Source organism: Mus musculus, chromosome 2 (assembly GCF_000001635.26).
Source record: "Mus musculus strain C57BL/6J chromosome 2, GRCm38.p6 C57BL/6J".
NCBI classification, from domain to species: Eukaryota; Metazoa; Chordata; class Mammalia; order Rodentia; family Muridae; genus Mus; species Mus musculus.
In genome coordinates this window covers 152,880,580-152,898,085 of record NC_000068.7, presented here as the reverse complement: position 1 = coordinate 152,898,085, position 17,506 = coordinate 152,880,580, and the positions used below count along the sequence as shown (strand labels likewise).

Below are 17,506 nucleotides of genomic sequence, written 5' to 3'. Positions count from 1 at the left end.
AGTACAGAAGCAGCTGGGCGTGGTGGCGCACACCTTTAATCCCAGCATTTGGGAGGCAGAGGCAGGCAGATTTCTGAATTCGAGGCCAGCCTGGTCTACAAAGTGAGTTCCAGGACAGCCAGGACTATACAGAGAAACCCTGTCTCAGAAAAAAACAAAAAACAAACAAAAAGAGTTAGTACAGAAGCCACACAAGTCAAAACCATCTTGAGATGCACTCTAAATTGTGGAAATTTCAGCAATCTGCATGTCAAACAAATGTGGGGATTTTACAAAATTGCCCGGCAAATGTTAGCCAGATTTCTTAGTAAAATCCAGTAAACTCTTTCTTTTCAAATTTATATTAGGAGATGTCAGTTTAATGGAAACTAATAAAAGATAAAAAGCACCAAGATCAAAATAAGATGGAAGCCGGGGGCTGGGCTTCGTCTCAGCTCAGGGCTGGTGTAAACTGCTCTGGCAGAAGACCTGAGTTGCCAGCACCCACCTGTAGCTCCAATCCCCACAGGGATCCGACATCTCTGGCCTACGCACCTACACTTACATCCGTAACAACTAAAATAACCACGTCTCTTACGAAACTTAAACTTCTGCGGAAAGTGGTCACATACAGAAAAGGTCCAGATGTGGAAGAGATTCATTCATCGTCTGTTTATTTTCTTGAAAGGAGATTTCACCTTGGCCTTGAGCTCAGAGATCCAATTGCCTCTTCCCTGGATTAAAGGTGTGTATCACCAAGCCCAGTTTAAAATGTACAAAGTTTTACCTCAGGGCATGTTCTTTGTTCAGAAAAATGTCCAAGTTACCTGAAAGTGGAAAGATGAAACTCTCAAGGACACAGCCTTAAGGGATAGGGAGACAAGATGGCCGTGGCCTCTCCAGTCAGGTCACCCCCACAGCGACCAAGTCCTTGCAGGACCACAGGGACATGCCTGATATGTGTAAGTGTCCCCAGCACCAATGGTGGTGAGCACCTGGCACATCAGGGAAGAACCAGAGGGGTCAGGCCTGGACAAGGGACCAAACACGTGGGGAGAAGACACCAAGTGACCAGAATAAAATGGAAGCTCCAAGAATGGACAACCAAACTGGTTGGACTGGGGGAAACCAAATGGACTGGGGGAAATGATTCTCTGCACACAAACACACACACACACACACACACACACACACCCAAAGCACAGGTCTGTCTTTTGTTTTCTTACTCTCCACATCCAAACTCTTGGCAAGAAAGTACATTCAGAGGGGCTGGAGCAATGGCTCTGGCCAGGAGCACATACTGATCCGGCAACTGACCCACGCCATGGAAACCCAACTGTAACTCCAGCTCAGGGGATCTTTTCGTCTCTCAGGGGTCCACACTGAACATTAAGACATTCAGAACTCAGTAGTGCTTACCAGCTCAAACTCAAGCCCAAGCTCCAGCCAGTCCCTTCCTGGACAGCTCCTCTTTGGAATCCCCAGGCAGCCTCATCAGACCCGTGACAGGCAGGAAGCACAAGCATGTGTTGTGGATTTGGTCTATTCCTTGTATTATGTTAATTGGGCTCCCAAAATTGCACAAGAATCCTCATGGAAGGCACTGGGGGTTCCTGCCCCCAGTTGGTTTTTATTGGTAAATAAAGGTGCCAGCAGCTAATGACTGGGCAGGGAGAAAGAGGTGGGAACTTTAGGATTCTCTGGCAAGGTGAAGGATTGACAACCGCCATGCAGGGAAAGGTAAAAAACCAGGCCTGAGAAGTACAGGCTAGAGACAGCCAACCTGTAAGGGCCACGGAAGAGCGGCCCCAGGGGCCCCACCACTGGGTCTAGGGCAGATTTTAGTAAGTGATGAGCTGGGAATCTCGGAGGGGAAAGGGTATTAGCCGGGTGGAGGTTTGGGAGTGGCTCAGCCATTGAGCTAAGATATATTAAAATAGAAGGTTCTGCGTGTGTCTCTGTGTGTGTGTGTCTGTCTGTCTGTCTTCCATCCGGGAACCCTGAACATTGGGGTGGGCAGCGAGGAACACGTGCTACCACAGCTGGGTTGATTTGAGCAGGATTAATTGGCAACTGCAAGTGGCGCGTGCCCACTGTCTGTCTCCCTGGTTAAAGTACAAACAAGTGTTCTCTGTTGCTTTTGCTCTCACTGGATTTACAGAGGGTGGAACAGTGCCAAGCTGTAGACATGTGTGCAGTACCGTGTTTTTGTGAAATAAACAGATTACAGATTATGATGCTGCATGCAAATACCTAAAGTCGACAAGTTGGGGAGGTGCTCTTTGTACTGCTTTGTGGGTCTCCAGGACCAAGATCATACACACATCCTGTAAGAAACAATATCTGGCTTTGTTACTTCCAGCTGAATTTACAAAGGCTTATATAAAATAAATTTTAAAAGTGGTCACTGCATGAACAAGAACAAAAAACGAATATAAAAATAGGCTTAATGTCACATACAATGCTGAGGACTTCCTAGTCACAAAATGAATGTCTCTTGCAGAGGACCCAGGATTAGTTCTGAGAACCCACACGGGGTCTCACAGCTTTGGTCCTCCCTGGAGTCGTTGGCCCGAAAGGGACATTCTGGGATCAGTATCGGGAAGACAGATCAATTTTCTTTGGGGTGAATCAAGTGTTATACTGTTTGGGGGAAGTGGGTAGGAATACCCAGGGTGGGCAAAGGTCACTGGCTGAAGGCTAGGGTACTGAGATGCCTTGTTAGCACACTGTCTTAGTTAGGGTTTTACTGCTGTGAACAGACACCATGACCAAGGCAAGTCTTATAAACAACATTTAATTGGGGCTGGCTTACAGGCTCAGAGGTTCAGTCCATTATCAAGGTGGGAACAGGGCAGTATCCAGGCAGAGCTGAGAGTTCTACATCTTCATCCAAAGGCTACTAGTGGAAGACTGACTTCCAGGCAACTAGGAAGTCAACCTACAGTGACACACCTACTCCAACCAGGCCACACCTATTCAAACAAGGCCACACCTCCAAATGGTGCCTCTCCCTGGTCCAAGAATATACAAACCATCACACACACAGAGGCACTCCGACATCCAGCAGTCTCCGGTGCTACTCCAACGGGTTCGTGTAAGTAGAAAAGAAGTCGGACCTGAAATCTAACCAAGGCTATGTGATATTCCACAGGTGTGTGGTCCGGGATCCCTCAGGTAGAGAAAAGGAAACCTTGCTGACGAAAGGAATCCACCATTTTGCACCGACCTCAGTCTAGGCTTTCTGGTAATGTCAAAAGCTGACATTATGAGCAGGGTTTCCCAATACAACCATCTGTAACTCCAATCCCAGGGCATCTGACACACTCCACAGACATCCACTGGCACAGGGTAGGTAAGAATTCCACATGCATACATGCAGGTAAAAAAAAAAAATTCATTCAAGGTCAACTCTGGTCTACAAATCACGTTCTAGGACAACAAGAGCTACATAGAAACCTCGCCTCTAAAAACCAAATATATAAAATCAAGAAATCTCAGAAAGAAAATTACATTACAGATTCTTCTTAAGTTGAAATACATGCCTTTGCACTGGGCAATAACCGTGAGCCTATAGCACCCACAGGTGGAATGCTATCACGTAGGTATAAAATGCCCACCATAGGCTAGTGTTTCTTGGTCCATAGCCTGGCACTGCCTTGGGAAGTTGTAGGACTTTTGCCTGCAAGGCTCAACTGGAGTATGTAAGCCAACAGGGAGAGAGGTCTTTGAAGGTGCCAATCTGTCACACAGTCTGAACAGTATCATCTCACCACCCCCTCCAGGATGGACTGGATTCCAGAAAACAGTGAGCTTAAATAAATTCTTGTGACCTTAAAAAAAAAGTTATCCAAGTGAGGTTGGAAACTATAGGCTGTGGCATCCCATTGTCAGCACCAACAATAAAGAACATGCTACAACAGCAGCTCTGTAAGGTCTTCCGGAGTCTGCGCAGTCTTCCTTGGAGCCATTACAGAGGTTCCCTTCCTACCTCGCAGCACAGGGTTCCTTTATAAACGCATTTTGAACAGAGAAGGAATCCAATAGACTGGCTGCTTCTCACTTACACTGTGACTGAAACCACAACCCAGGAATTGACTGCCTTTATTTTATGCTTAAAATACATATATAAGGGGTAATAAGGGGGGATTAGGTGAAAAGTAGACTATGCCAAAACGAATTCTTGAAATCCTAGCCAGCGTTAAGACCAACAGGAAAGGGCCGGCTAATGTCTGAAGGAAATAACTACAAGAAGTCTGGTTAAAGTCTAAATGAGTGGAGGCTCATTAGCTTCAAAGTTGCTGTGTAGAGTCATCTTCAAAACACCCGGCATCCATTAGTTATCAGGTGTGTTTCCACACATGGCGGGTGAGTCTGAAGACGCGTGCTCCATGCTTGTGATATAGATGCAGCTTCTACTGGAACCGAGTGGAGAACTTAGGAGACACCGGCACAGTCAGAGGCAGCTCGCTAGATTTCACCTCCACTGCTGCGTACTTCCGTATTGGATTTGCCTTGTGCACCTGTAGAATAAGAAACAGGGTTCCTGAGGTGGACTGCACACATCTATGTGCACAGTTGTTCTGTCTGTTAGGGGAGAAGGGTGGGGACAGGATTTATAGATCCCAACTACAAATTCAGGGGAAGGAGAAGTATGAAGCCCAAGCAGGTGGCTACTGTTGTTCAGTGCATGAATGTGTAAACACGTAAACACACACACACACACACACACACACACACACACACACACCCCGGCACTGAGAACTCAAACTTATCCCCAGTGTAACTTACTAGGGAGAAACAGGGTCTTGCTAAACTGTAGCAGACAAAAGCTACAAATTAAACATTTGTGACAGGAGCTGGAGAGATGGCTCAGTGGCTAGGGGCACTGACTGCTCTTCCAGGAGACCCATGTTCAATTCCCAGCATGCACTTGGCAGTTCATAATCATCTGTAACTCCAGCCCCAAGGCATCTGACACCCTCTTCTGACCTCTGAGGACACACAATAGTGGATATGCATATATGCTAACAAAACACCCATATGTATAAAATAATAACTAAGGGGGCTGGAGAGATGGCTCAGCAGATAAGAGAATTGTCTTCCAGAGGTCTTGAGTTCAAATTCCAAGCAACCACATGGTGGCTCTGTAATGGGATCCAATGCCCTCTTGTGATGTGTCAGAAGACAGCTACAGTGTATTCATATACATAAAATAAATTTTAAAAAATTGCTAGAGTTGCTGGGCAGCAGTGGTGCACACCTTCACTCTCAGCACTCAGGAGGCAGATCTCTGAGTTTGAGGCCAGCCTGGTCTACCGTCAGTTCCAGGGCAGCCAGGACTACACAGAAAAATCGTCCGTGTAGCGGGAGGCCAAAATTGCCAGAGTGAAATTTTACACTTATTTGATTGACTCTTAGTATTCAACAAAATCACAAACCAAAACAAAAGACAGAAGAGAAACAATCAAAAGGGGCAGTGCAGCTGGGGAAGCAGGGTGCCACCCATCCTTGTGAAGAGTAGATCAACCTCGGAGCAAGCCGCCATAATTCAGTAATAAGCAGCATTGATTAACAGGGTGTTGCCTCTGGCCTGCACTGAGAACCGCTTTAAGAAATAAACTTATATTGGGAACAAACTCAACAGGCAGGTACGGCTGCGTATATGTGCGTGTGTGACTGTGCCGGAGAGACTATACTGTTTGCTGTCAGTGTGGATGCTGACTAGTCTGTCCAAGATCCACCAGGGAGCAGAACAACAGCGACAAGCCAGGCTTCTGAGTGCCTATGGCACCCAGTAGATTACCAGTTCTTTCCGGAGCCTGGCTAACTCCTCCTTCTGCTGCTCCTCTTCCTGCTGCCTGACTTCCTCCAACTGCTGCAGTTTCCAGGCCTCTACTTCAGCCATTTTCTTCTCCAGCTCCTGCCGCTCTTTGGCTCTCCTCTCGGTGGCCAGCTGAAAAGGTTCCTGAACTAGAGAACCAGAAGGGTTCTCTGAGTACAGAAACAAAGACAACACTGATTGATGCACATGCAGCACTCAGAACTGAAGCCACACCCCATGACCTAGAACGCTAAGGAGTCATCAGTGAGACGAGAGAGGTGAGGTGGCTTACTCAGCCCTGCACGCTGCTCTCCCACACAGCGACTGTAAGAAGTCAAAGAATCCCAACTTCCCCCCAGCCATGTTGCCCAAGGCCTAAGAAACCAAGCCCTGTGTATAGAAAGAAATCCCCACACCCTTCCTTCATCTGCTTGCTCCCTTCTTGGGTGTGGACAGCCTGTGACTGTCACTGAAAGGCCAGGTGTGTCTGCCAAAACTCCTGTTCTATCAGTCTGCCCCAACATACTTGATAATGTTCAAGGGGAGCCACTGGCTCCAACACAAGCAAAAGGCTGGCTCTAAGGGAGTAAGGCTACCGTCCCTTCAGACAAAGCCGTTCTTGTTGACACAGCATTAGTCTGCTACAATATTCTGAGTCCTAGCACCCCCCTGAGAAGTGTGACATTTTGCCCTGACCCCCAAAAGAGTACATAAAAAACAAACCCTACCAGCCAGTGATTTTTTCTCCTTCTTGGGAACGAAGGGCTCTTGGAAGATGACGGTGTTTGGACGAGCCTTGAAGCAAGCGGCGTCCTTCTGCTGCTTCTGCTCTTCCTCCAGCTGTTGGAAGGAAGCCGTCAGACAGTGGCGTACAGTGTTTGCTAGCTACTGCAGCAGTAACACACGACCTCAAGGTTCTGGACTTGGTGACTAAAAAGATAGAGCTTTCTATCCCTTTATTTCTTTTAAATGAGCAATTAGACCCAGAGGCTCCATTAAACCCTTGTTAGTGTTTGTTTTGAGGTGAGACAGAGAACAGGAATAGCGACAAAATGATAAGACAATTCTATCACTCTCTAACCAATCATTTGTCTTTATCACCTGTTATGATAAATAAAAAGCAATTATATCATATACCATGTTGAGAAAAATAGCCTATCTTATTAAGAACCAATTCTCCCAACCTATGTCTTACCAAAAGCACCCACTTAAGGAAATAGATGAGATCTTACAGAAACTCCCAACTGAGGAGTCTCACATTCCCCAGAAGACTACTAAAGGAGAGATGAGCACAATTCAGCCTGCTAGTCAAATGCAACTTGAACTAAGAATAGTCTTTACATGTTTCAAGGATCAAATATACATACAGGGGCGAGGGAAGGCAGGGAGAAAATACCTGACACAAGTCATATGTAACCTATAAAACCTAAAGTAAATATTGCCTGGCCTTGTAGAGAAAACTTGATGTGACTCCTGGTTTACATAGAATATATTAAAATAGTCAAATCTGACATCCCAGACGATTTCAGTACAGGTAGTGAATCTACAGGCCCAATCTATAGGCCTGCAACCTATTGGCTTTCCCACCCACTACTCACCCATCAACCAACCAACATCCAACATTTCAATGGCTCCCCATTCTTACCTGGTGCTTCCACATCTCAGCCTTGTAGGCGCCTCTCTTGTCTGTCTCCAGGGAGAAAGGCTCAGCTTGAGTCACGTTCTTTACCTTTTTCTCTGGCAGGTTAATGGTGTCAAAATGGGGCACAGGAAGTGCCTTGAACTTGGGCACCTAATGGTAGAGAAGAGAACAGAAGAGCAACATAAGGAGCTCTCCTCAGTGGGGGACAGGAAACACTGTCCTGCAGAGGACCTCAGATCCCATTGATGACTTCAGTGCCCCCTCACCTTCGTGTCTCTGAATAAAATAGGCTGATCACAAAAAAATTGTAAAGAATGCTTGCCAGACTTGGTGATGCACACCTATAATTCCAGATCTCTAAGGATCAGGAGCTCGACACATGCCTAGACTACATGTTGAGACAATGTCCCCAAGCCAAACAAAACCACAAAAGGCCTGTTAGCAAGTATGATGGTGAACAGTTTGTCAACTCGCTATAAGCCAGGGTTATCTGGGGAGAAACAACTGAGAAAACATGGCCAAACAAGCCCTTTCTTCCCAAACTGCTTTTGGTTTTATCACAGCAACAGAAAGCAAACTGAGACAGAGATAAAACAATATTTACTCCTAAATATGTGTATGAACCTGAAAGACAAGCAGAGGAATTCAATTTTTAAAGCGGGATGGTCTAGCCGAAAAGCCATGGACTGTTTTAGACCCAAAGAAAACCTAGGTTTTTTTCCCTACTAGTTCAAAGCGCAATAAACATTTCATAGTGGGTCATGTAGGCATCAGTGGAAAACAGTGATTCAATAGTAATTTTACAAAGAATTTTATATACTTTTGGCTTCAAAGTATGTTTTTATATATTTCTTTTTTTTTTTTTTTTTTTTTTTTTAAAGATTTATTTATTATTATATGTAAGTACACTGTAGCTGTCTTCAGACACACCAGAAGAGGGAGTCAGATCTTGTTACAGATGGTTGTGAGCCACCATGTGGTTGCTGGGATTTGAACTCTGGACCTTCGGAAGAGCAGTCGGGTGCTCTTACCCACTGAGCCATCTCACCAGCCCCTATATATTTCTATATAGTAATTTTATATAAACTATTCTCTGAGTGAAATGTATTATACATGCTTGTAATCCCAGGATGTGGGAGGCAGAGACAGGGAAACAACCACAGTTGTTTGTTTATTTTCCAAAGCCAGTCTGGTCTACACAGCAAAACACTGCTCAAAACAAACAAACAAACAAACAAACAAACAAACAAACAAGGGAAGGTTCCCTTTGAGGGATCAAAGAACAGTATTCTGCAAATTACAGATATGAAACACCTACCTCCCCTTTCTGCATCTCTTTTATTTTTTTCTCCTTCTGCAACTGGCGTTCTTTGTCCCGGGTATCAAAGGAGAACGGGCACACCTCCACATTTCTTGCCTCTGCGATGTGGGGCTTATAAGGCACCCCATAATGTGGCACAGGTTGAGCTTTTATCACTACTGGTTTCTCCTCTTCCTAAGAGAGAAACTACAGCTTAGAACCAAGACTCCTCGTCTTTGCCATGCTCACCGAGCTCAGAAGGAGGTCTCGGAAAGCACACATGGGATAAGCTACTGATGATGCAAGTCACTTAGCACCAATGACTTTTCTTTCAAAGTCAGACAATGCCCACGCATCATGGGTCAAAGCAATCTGTGAGAGCATTGGGTGAATGACTAACACAGTAACTCTTTAAGAATCTCAAGTTCCTCTCAGGAATGTTGGAATAACTAGATGACATCAGACAGGTAAAATGAAGACTTGAAGGAAGGTTCTGAGTAAGCACACTTATATTCTGACTCGGACTCCACTAAAACATGTGACAGAAATTAATGGTTGCCAAACCCAGAATAGGACCAAGTAAGTTGTTTGGGTTCAAGCTAGTAACATAAGATTACCAAGTATTTGAGTTTCAACTGATCCTATAAAAAGGTTTATGCTGATATCTGCTATAAAATTACCCCAAGTCTGGATATTTATAAATAAAATAGGAGATGTAATAAGAAGCTATCAATGACAATTCACTTCTTACAGACCCATAACCCATCACCCTCAGTCACCTCTGTGACCCTTAGGTATCAAGGACAATACGATGTAATTGCTTGAGTGAATTTTAAAAGTCCCTGAGCAGTGACAATAGCTCAGGAAACACTTGACTGTGTTACAAAGGCTGCATGATCCCAATGCTACAGGATGCAGAGGCTTAATGGCAGACTCGAACCCATGATCACTGAAAGTTGAGTCACACCTCAGCCAGCTTCAGTGTTCTCAGAGGAACAAAACGCATGCGCAAACATTCACATCATTCTTACAGTCAACTCCAGACAAGAGCTGATTGCCTTCTAGCCCCATTAAATATAAAGAATGATTAAGACTCAGACTGGTCATGAAAAAGAAAAGAAGACTCCCTCTTCCCAGGGAATCACCTCATCTTTGATGGGCACTCGGATCCTGTTCTTCAATGCAAAAACTGGCGACTTCGGGACAGTAGCTGGAATTACCTTCTTTTCAGGAACACCCTGGAAGAAGGGTACAACTCAATTAGACATCAAAGAGCAATGCTACATAAAATACTAAAAACCAGGCCAGGAAGATAGAACCCTTATGAGGGGCCACTTGCTGAACAAGCCTGACTTGTATTTGATCCCATAACCCATGGCAGAAGGATAGAACTAAATCCCAGAGTTGTCCTCTGATCTCCACGTGATTATGCAAGGACTAACATAACACCCTCATATAAACATCTCTCTCTCTCTGTCTCTGTCTCCCTCTCTCTCACATACACACAAAATTAAAAGATCACATGCCAAGAGAACAGAAGCCTCTGTGGTTGGCACCCTCAGGCCCCTAGAAGTCCCACTCTAGAAACCCACACTTTAACTTATCTTTCCACATGCCATGCTCAAGACTTCCATCACACCGGCTTTCTCTGCCTCATGCTCTCGGCTACTCAAGCCCATCTCTCACTGTCTTTACCACCTGTCAATCTCAGTGTAAAACAAAGGAAAGGAAATCCCTCCTTTAACTTCTTACTTAACAACTTTTCCTTCCACAGATCATGAGGACTGATTCCCACTGCAAACTGTCTGCATGGCTGTTTCTTAGGGGCTTTGACTGCTCCTCTTTGTACCACAGCACCACACCACACCACACCCACTGTATCTCCGCACACTGTAAGGGCACCCGAGGCCAGAGCTTTGCCACTGGGCAGGCCAGTAGAGAGCAGCAGATGACTGCAGCAGGCTCCCAGAGGCAGGCCCTTCAGCTAGGCTTTGAGATTCTAGGGCGGAAAGTTAAGTAACTTCATCTTGGTTCTGCACACAATGTTTAAAATGTTTTTATGGGCAAGTCACACACCCTTTTTTATGAGTTTTCTGAAAAGTGAAAATAAAATGAATACAGCTAAGCTAGTATGGCAGAACACGCCTTCAATCACAGCATGTGGGAAGCAGAGGCAGGTGGATTTCTGTGAATTCTGGGCAGCCTGGTCTATACAAAGAGTTCCAGGACAGCCAAAGCTACACACACACACACACACACACACACACACACACACACACACACACACAAAGAAATGAAGAAAGGAAGGATGGGAGGGAGGAGAGAAGAAAAGAAAAAGAAAAAGAATATATCTATTGTCTGTTTTATTCATTCCTTCTCTAGAAACTAAAAATGAATTGAAATTAGTGAAACCGATGAAAGCTACAGGTAGCTCATGACAGTGACCTCAGACATCAACATGACTTATGGGAACAATGAGATGTGGGGTGGAACCATGCAGTGGTTAAAGAGGTGACAGACTCATAGCCCAGTTCCCTTTATTAGATACCCTGGTGGTAGAGTCCCTTGTTTTTAAAACAGAAATTAAGAACAGAGACTTTTACAGTTGTTATGAGAAATAAAATAATCTATGTAAAACTCAGGACAAGGCAGGCATGGCTGTGCACGCCTTTAATCCCAGCACACGGGAGGAGTGGCAGGGATCTCTGAGCACGAGGCCAACCAGGGCTACATAGGGAGAGCCTGTCTCAAAACAAAGCCCCCAAACACCCTAGTACAACACACACACTCAAAGGTATATAGAAAGTATTACTATTATCAGCACAACTGCTTACTGTGTCAGTAATCCTAAGCTCTTCACTCTCTCTGTCTTCAACTCAACAAATCAAAATGCCGAGACTGGGAATCTATGTAAGAGCCCAGAGGATTCTGAAAAGCAGCTGATCAGACAACACACTCCTTCAGCACCCCACTGTTTTAGTCACACCTTCCCTACAAACACACAAACACACACACACACACACACACAGAGAGACAGAGAGAGAGAAACAAAGAGAAAGACAGAGAGACAGAGACAAACAGACATAAAGATAGACACGGAGAGATGTATATGAAAAAGCTTTCAGGGCTGGAGAGATGGCTCAGCGGTTAAGCGCCCTGACTGCTCTTCCGAGGGTCCTGAGTTCAAATCCCAGCAACCACACGATGGCTCACAACCATCTGTAATGAGATCTGATGCCCTCTTATGGAGTGTCTGAAGTCAGCTATAGTGTACTTAAGAAATAATTAATAAATCTTAAAAAAAAAAAAAGAAAAAGCTTTCAGTTAAGCGAGAAATGATTATTTCTAAGTACAATCACAATTTTATATATGTAATAAAATTTTATTATATATATATAATAAAATAAAAGTTTAGAAAGTATACCATGAGGTTGCTTTTGGTTTAATGTGAGGAGATGGAATAAACAAACTAGTGATCAGGGGTAATATATTACAGCTTCACTCATAGATGACTCTGAAACAAGCAAAGGAAAAGATGACAAGCCGTACCACAAGCCAGGCACAGTGGCATGAACCTGCAGTCCCAACTACTAGGCTAATGTAAGGACAGCTCTGGAGTCTTGCTTGACAAGCCTAAGAGACAAAGCAAGACCCTATCTCAAAGGAAAACTTAACTATTTAAATAGCGTATGGTGTGCTGGTTTATATTTTATGAGACTTGAACATTATGCAAGGTTCTGAAACCAATCTTGCAGAAACTGAGGGATGAATCCATATGAAAGAGGGACAAATGTCAGCCATCACAGCAACACAATGACAGCACAAGGATGTCAACTCTACTGCATGTCATCAAAGCATGCCTCCTCTTCCAGGTGCTCAAAGCTTCCCTCTTCTGCAGCCCTTTAAGCTCCATGTTCCTATCAGTCTATTATTTAACCTCATGTTGCCTTTCACTAGACTTGAAGTTCTAAGACCAAAATCCAATTCTGCTGCATCTCTTTGTCACCTCCTGTGATATGCTGGTGCCGGGATCACAGGACCAACATTTCTGGGTAGATATTTGGTCACCGGCTGGTCAACTCTGCCACCACCCAACTCCTCAAGTATTCTTACCACGACATCTTCCAAGATCTTAGTAGGACAAGGTCTAGAATGAAATTCAAATTGTTCATCTTCTGTTTTTTTCTTTGACTCTCGCTCATGAATTCGTTTCTCAATTTCCAAATCAAAACCAACAGGCTGAGTAGGAGGTTTAACAGGTGCTCTCTTGGGCAAGATGGGGCCACTTTCAAAAATTCTAGGATCAAGTTCCCGTGCTTTGAATTTGTATCTGTAACAAACACAAAAAGTAATAAACATAAAAGGCTTTTTAAATTAAATAAAAAGTACACAACGTAGAACAAAGTAGAAGCGCTAAGATGATCCACCATGGACAGCATGATCTCTCCTCTCCATAGTCATCTTCACCTCCTGAGAAAAGGGTGAACGGCATGGCCTGGGGTCCCCCCGGGGCTCCAGGCTCTATGAGTGCATGCGCCTATAATCCTCGCACTGTGGCAGAGACAGGAGGACCAGAAATTCAAGTTCCCAAACTTTGGGGGCCTGGAAAGATGGCTCAGGGGTTTATAAAGCACTGGCTGCTACTCCCCAAAAATCCCCAGCACACCCACATGATAGCGAACAACCACGTATCTGTAACTCCATTTCTAGAGGCTCCAAAGTCCTCTTCTGCCTTCCATGAGCACAGGCATGCCAGTGGTGCATGCAAGCAAAACTTCCACAAATAGAATTTAAAAGCAAGCAAACAAAAAACCAAAGCAAAGTCATCCTTTCAGATGACTCATCAGATTCTGCTCCAGGGCACCTACATAGTCCCATTTTCAGTCACAGAGACAGGAGCACAGCCTACGCAGCCACTAAATGGCTTGCATTTTCATGAAAGGGAAAACAGTTACCACCGCCCAACAGGACTGAAAGCAGGCAGGCAGGAGTGGCCAGCCTTTCTCAGACACTGCCAGTGGGACCTACTGTTGCAGTTTCTCAAGCTCCTCGGCCTCCTGCTCTGCAGTACTTTTGCAAGTCACAGCCCTTGTACGATATTTGGTCTGCAGTATGGGGGTCTGGGGGTCTCGTGCAATCTTGTTCACAGATTTGGAGGGTAACAAGCCTGTAAAACAAAACCACAAACGCTTGCTTAGTTCCCCACCATCCAGGTCACCTTTAAGTGCTAACCCAACTAGAAACCGACAAAGCAGACAACCTGTTTTTCTATGCTCAACTCAGTTGATAGCACTCAACCTGACAGATGTTCCCTCCCTTCCTCTTATCATCCTTATTGAAGGATAGTATGTAGGTGAATTCTTCTGCCATCTCTGCACTTAAAATCTAGCCATGTCTGATGGGGTCCTTGCCACTGCATAGGCCTTTCTATGGAGAACACCAACTATTTCGCTTGTTGTTGACAATGTTTTTCTTACAATTTTACGACACCAGACCTTTGCAAACCAGTGAGTAATGAATTTCACAAAAACATCTCTATCAAAACATCCAGGCCACCCCTCATAGCAAGTCAAATGGTGCAGTCAGGCATGGTGGTACAGATCTGTAACCCTGAATTTAAGAAGCTGAGGCAGAAGGATCAGTAGTTTATGGCTACTGCATTTCAACTTTTTTTGTTGTTTTGTTTTGTTTTGTTTTTTGAGACAGGGTTTCTCTGTATAGCCCTGGCTGTCCTGGAACTCACTCTGTAGACCAGGCTGGCCTCGAACTCAGAAATCCGCTTGCCTCTGCCTCCCAAGTGCTGGGATTAAAGGCATGCACCACCACGCCTGGTGTGTTTCAACTTTCAAACCAACCTCACAAGGTAGCTACACCAAACAGTGTGTGTGTGTGGGGGGGGGGGGGGGGTTCAGATAGTCAACAGGAAATAGTTACAGAGAATTAGAGGCAAAGAGAGGGAGAACAACTCTGCCAACACAGCGTTATTCAGAGCAGTGGCTATCAACATTCCTAATGCTGTGACCTTTTAATACAGTTCCTAATGTCATTGTGACCCCACCCTCATAACTGTAATTTTTCTATTGTTATGAACTATAATGTAAATATCTGTGTTTTCTGATGGGCTCAACTCATAGGCTGAGAACCACTGATTAAGGACATTATGAACACTGACAAAAGGTATTTACTGATTTACCTGGTCAGTAAGAAGCCTATCGATTTTCATAATTACCTAGAAGGAATTCTCCTATCTAGACCTTATATAACAGAGTGAGAAAAATTAATTATCTAATTCATTTACTGGTTTTTCTTTTGAAAAAGAGTCTATGAAGCCTTGGCTAGATAGACACAAATTCTATGGGAATAAAAAAGTTCACTTTTTCATAGTATAAAATATTAGAATGTATTAACAATACTGGGAAATACTATATCTAGGGTTGAGAGTGTAGCACATCGGTACAGTGCTTGCTAGCTGAATCTCCAGCACTGCCCAAAGAAAAGAGAAATACTGCATTTAAAGCAATTCATGTGGCCACCTAAAGCAAAGAGCTAAACAATATGAAAAAGAGATGTGTAGATATCTCAAAGCGAATCCTGGTTTACCCAAAATACTAGTCCCATTTGTTTTTGTCTTGAGACCAGTTCTGTGCAGCCCAGAAACCCTCGAATCACCATTTGGACCAAGCCCAAACCTTGAGCCCCTACCTCCCAAATGCTGGAATTATAGGCATGCATCACCAACCTAGCTTTTTTATATTTTCCTGATAACCTATTTTACATTATTTTCCATCTCTAGTCCTTCTTAATCTTCTTGTAGAAATTACTTTCATAATGACAGAAACAATTAAAATCCTTTCATCTGTTCACCACCAGATCTATACAAACTTATCAGCATCTGCACCCGTTCTCCTCCCTCTCCACTCTGCTGCGCCAGCCACTGGAGAAGAGGGTCTGGCCAGCAAGGTCTGGAAGGAAACTTACTCTCGTCCTTCTTGTTCCTCAGATGGTATCTATTGGGGGTTCGTTTGTGGAAGGCTTCAACCTGCTGTGCAATGGGCACATACGTAGAAGCTGCTTCATCAAATGTTCTTTTCTTCCCTTTGGACAGGTTGAAAGGCTTAATGATAGTGCATCCTCTGGTTCCTCGGGCCTGTGAAGAGAAGAGTTGTTCAGCAAAGGGCGGGAACCTCCTGCAGGGCCCATCCTCGGCACCGGCACTCAGCCAGAGTCCTTCCTTAAACCAGTTCAGCGGCCCTTTATCATTTGTCTTCTTCTAGAGAACCTGGTGCTTAGAAGACTGCTTTGCAACAGTGTAGATACATGCATTTTCCCAAGTATATAAATGTTTTGAACCAATCTGGAGAAAGTTTTATTAAAATTCAAAGGGAGTGGGGAAGGAAAGAAAAAAGGCAAACATACAAAACTGGCCCAGGCTGCTGGGCCTGCATCAGGTCAGACAGGAGCCTCACTTACATCTCTCCACATAAACCTCAAACTGACTGTCGCAAGCCCACCCACTGCGCATCATTCATTTTTTATCTATTTTTGGTGAGTTTTTTTAGATGGGTCTCTCTGCATAGCCCTGGCTAAGCCGGAACTCCAGGCACATATAGTCCATGGCAACGTAGTCCAGGCATACTTCAACTCAAACCCTCTAACTCCACTTGTGTGTGTGTGTGTGGGGGGGGGGGGGGTCCTACTCACTCTTCCAGCCTCCACCATCACCAACATGGCACATACTCACAAGACACACAGGTATAAAAATAAACAGTAAAAGGAAAATAAGCCAGTGTGTGAAGTCAGCACTGAGTGCTGGGATTAAAGGCATGCGCCACCACGCCCGGCTATACCTACTACTCTTTGACATTAAGGGAACTAATGATAAAGCCTGATGGTGGTGGTGAATGCCTTTGAGATTTGGTCATACTTGCATGACCACACCTGACTCTACCCCGAGCCTGAGGGGTGGGAGAAGGCCTCTACAAATTTGCCACACATAATTTTATATGCTTCGTGTCCCATCCAAGTTTTACACCGACTTGGTAACATGCTTTCCCAGGGGAGTGATCTGTTGGCAGCCACAGAGTTCACAGGAATTCGTATCCCATTATAAATAATGACCAAAACGTCACAGCTGCGACCGACTGAATCAGTAATAAGAACGAACGCTCACTTACAGGCGTGGAAGAATGCTTCCGAAGTTCAGACATGAAGTTCACTTCCTTATACTCTTCCTGGTTCTTGGGATGTTGCTTGATTCGCTCATCTGTGAGGAAGTGAAAGTCAACTGTCTTGGTAACCTGGCTCGTGGACTTCTTCACAGGTTGCCCTGAGGAACAGGAAAACACGGCGACATTAAGAAGAGATCATTAGTGAGCCCCTGTACAACTCTAATCCTTCCTGTGTTTCTGTTATTGCGGCTCTAGTTGTATCTGAGTTGTGAGTTTGAAGTCCTTTGTTCAGATGCAAACTAGGTAAGGAGAGGAGCCCACTGCTAGGATGTAGTCATAGCTTTGATAAAGTCATGACCTCACACCCTTTTTTTAAAAAAATAGTGTTGGAGATGGAACCCAGGGCATTACAAATTCTAATCAAACACTGAAAATCCAACCCCTAGAGAGTGACTTTAAAAGCAAAATTTAACTGGGAATCTCTAAGAGGGGAGCCTGTAAAATCCAGTAAGCAGGACTGGTGCCACCAATACCACTATGCCAGAGCAAAGCCAGCTAAGAGCTCTTCATTCAGTCACGTTTTTCCTTCAAAC

The 17,506-nt window shown here is 44.5% G+C and overlaps 1 protein-coding gene across 8 annotated transcripts in view; it reads right to left on the bottom strand.

Annotated features, from left to right (window-relative positions):
* Window positions 1-2,764: 2,764 nt before the first annotated feature.
* Tpx2 (TPX2, microtubule-associated) overlaps window positions 2,765-17,506 on the bottom strand; it is a 47,358-nt gene continuing 32,616 nt past the window's right edge. For 5 of the 8 annotated variants that reach the window (NM_001141977.1, NM_028109.4, NM_001141976.1 and 2 more), the window contains exons 9-18: window positions 16,920-17,071; window positions 15,724-15,892; window positions 13,774-13,912; window positions 12,859-13,075; window positions 9,891-9,983; window positions 8,764-8,940; window positions 7,449-7,595; window positions 6,532-6,643; window positions 5,786-5,973; window positions 2,765-4,502 (exon numbers count right to left, since the gene is read on the bottom strand). In NM_001141977.1, the coding sequence (NP_001135449.1) occupies window positions 4,395-4,502; window positions 5,786-5,973; window positions 6,532-6,643; window positions 7,449-7,595; window positions 8,764-8,940; window positions 9,891-9,983; window positions 12,859-13,075; window positions 13,774-13,912; window positions 15,724-15,892; window positions 16,920-17,071 (1,502 nt within the window). In that variant the 3' untranslated portion in view covers window positions 2,765-4,394. The remainder of the gene's footprint in view (window positions 4,503-5,785; window positions 5,974-6,531; window positions 6,644-7,448; window positions 7,596-8,763; window positions 8,941-9,890; window positions 9,984-12,858; window positions 13,076-13,773; window positions 13,913-15,723; window positions 15,893-16,919; window positions 17,072-17,506) is intronic. The other 3 variants (XM_006500215.2, XM_006500214.2, XM_006500213.2) reach the window with 1 other exon arrangement.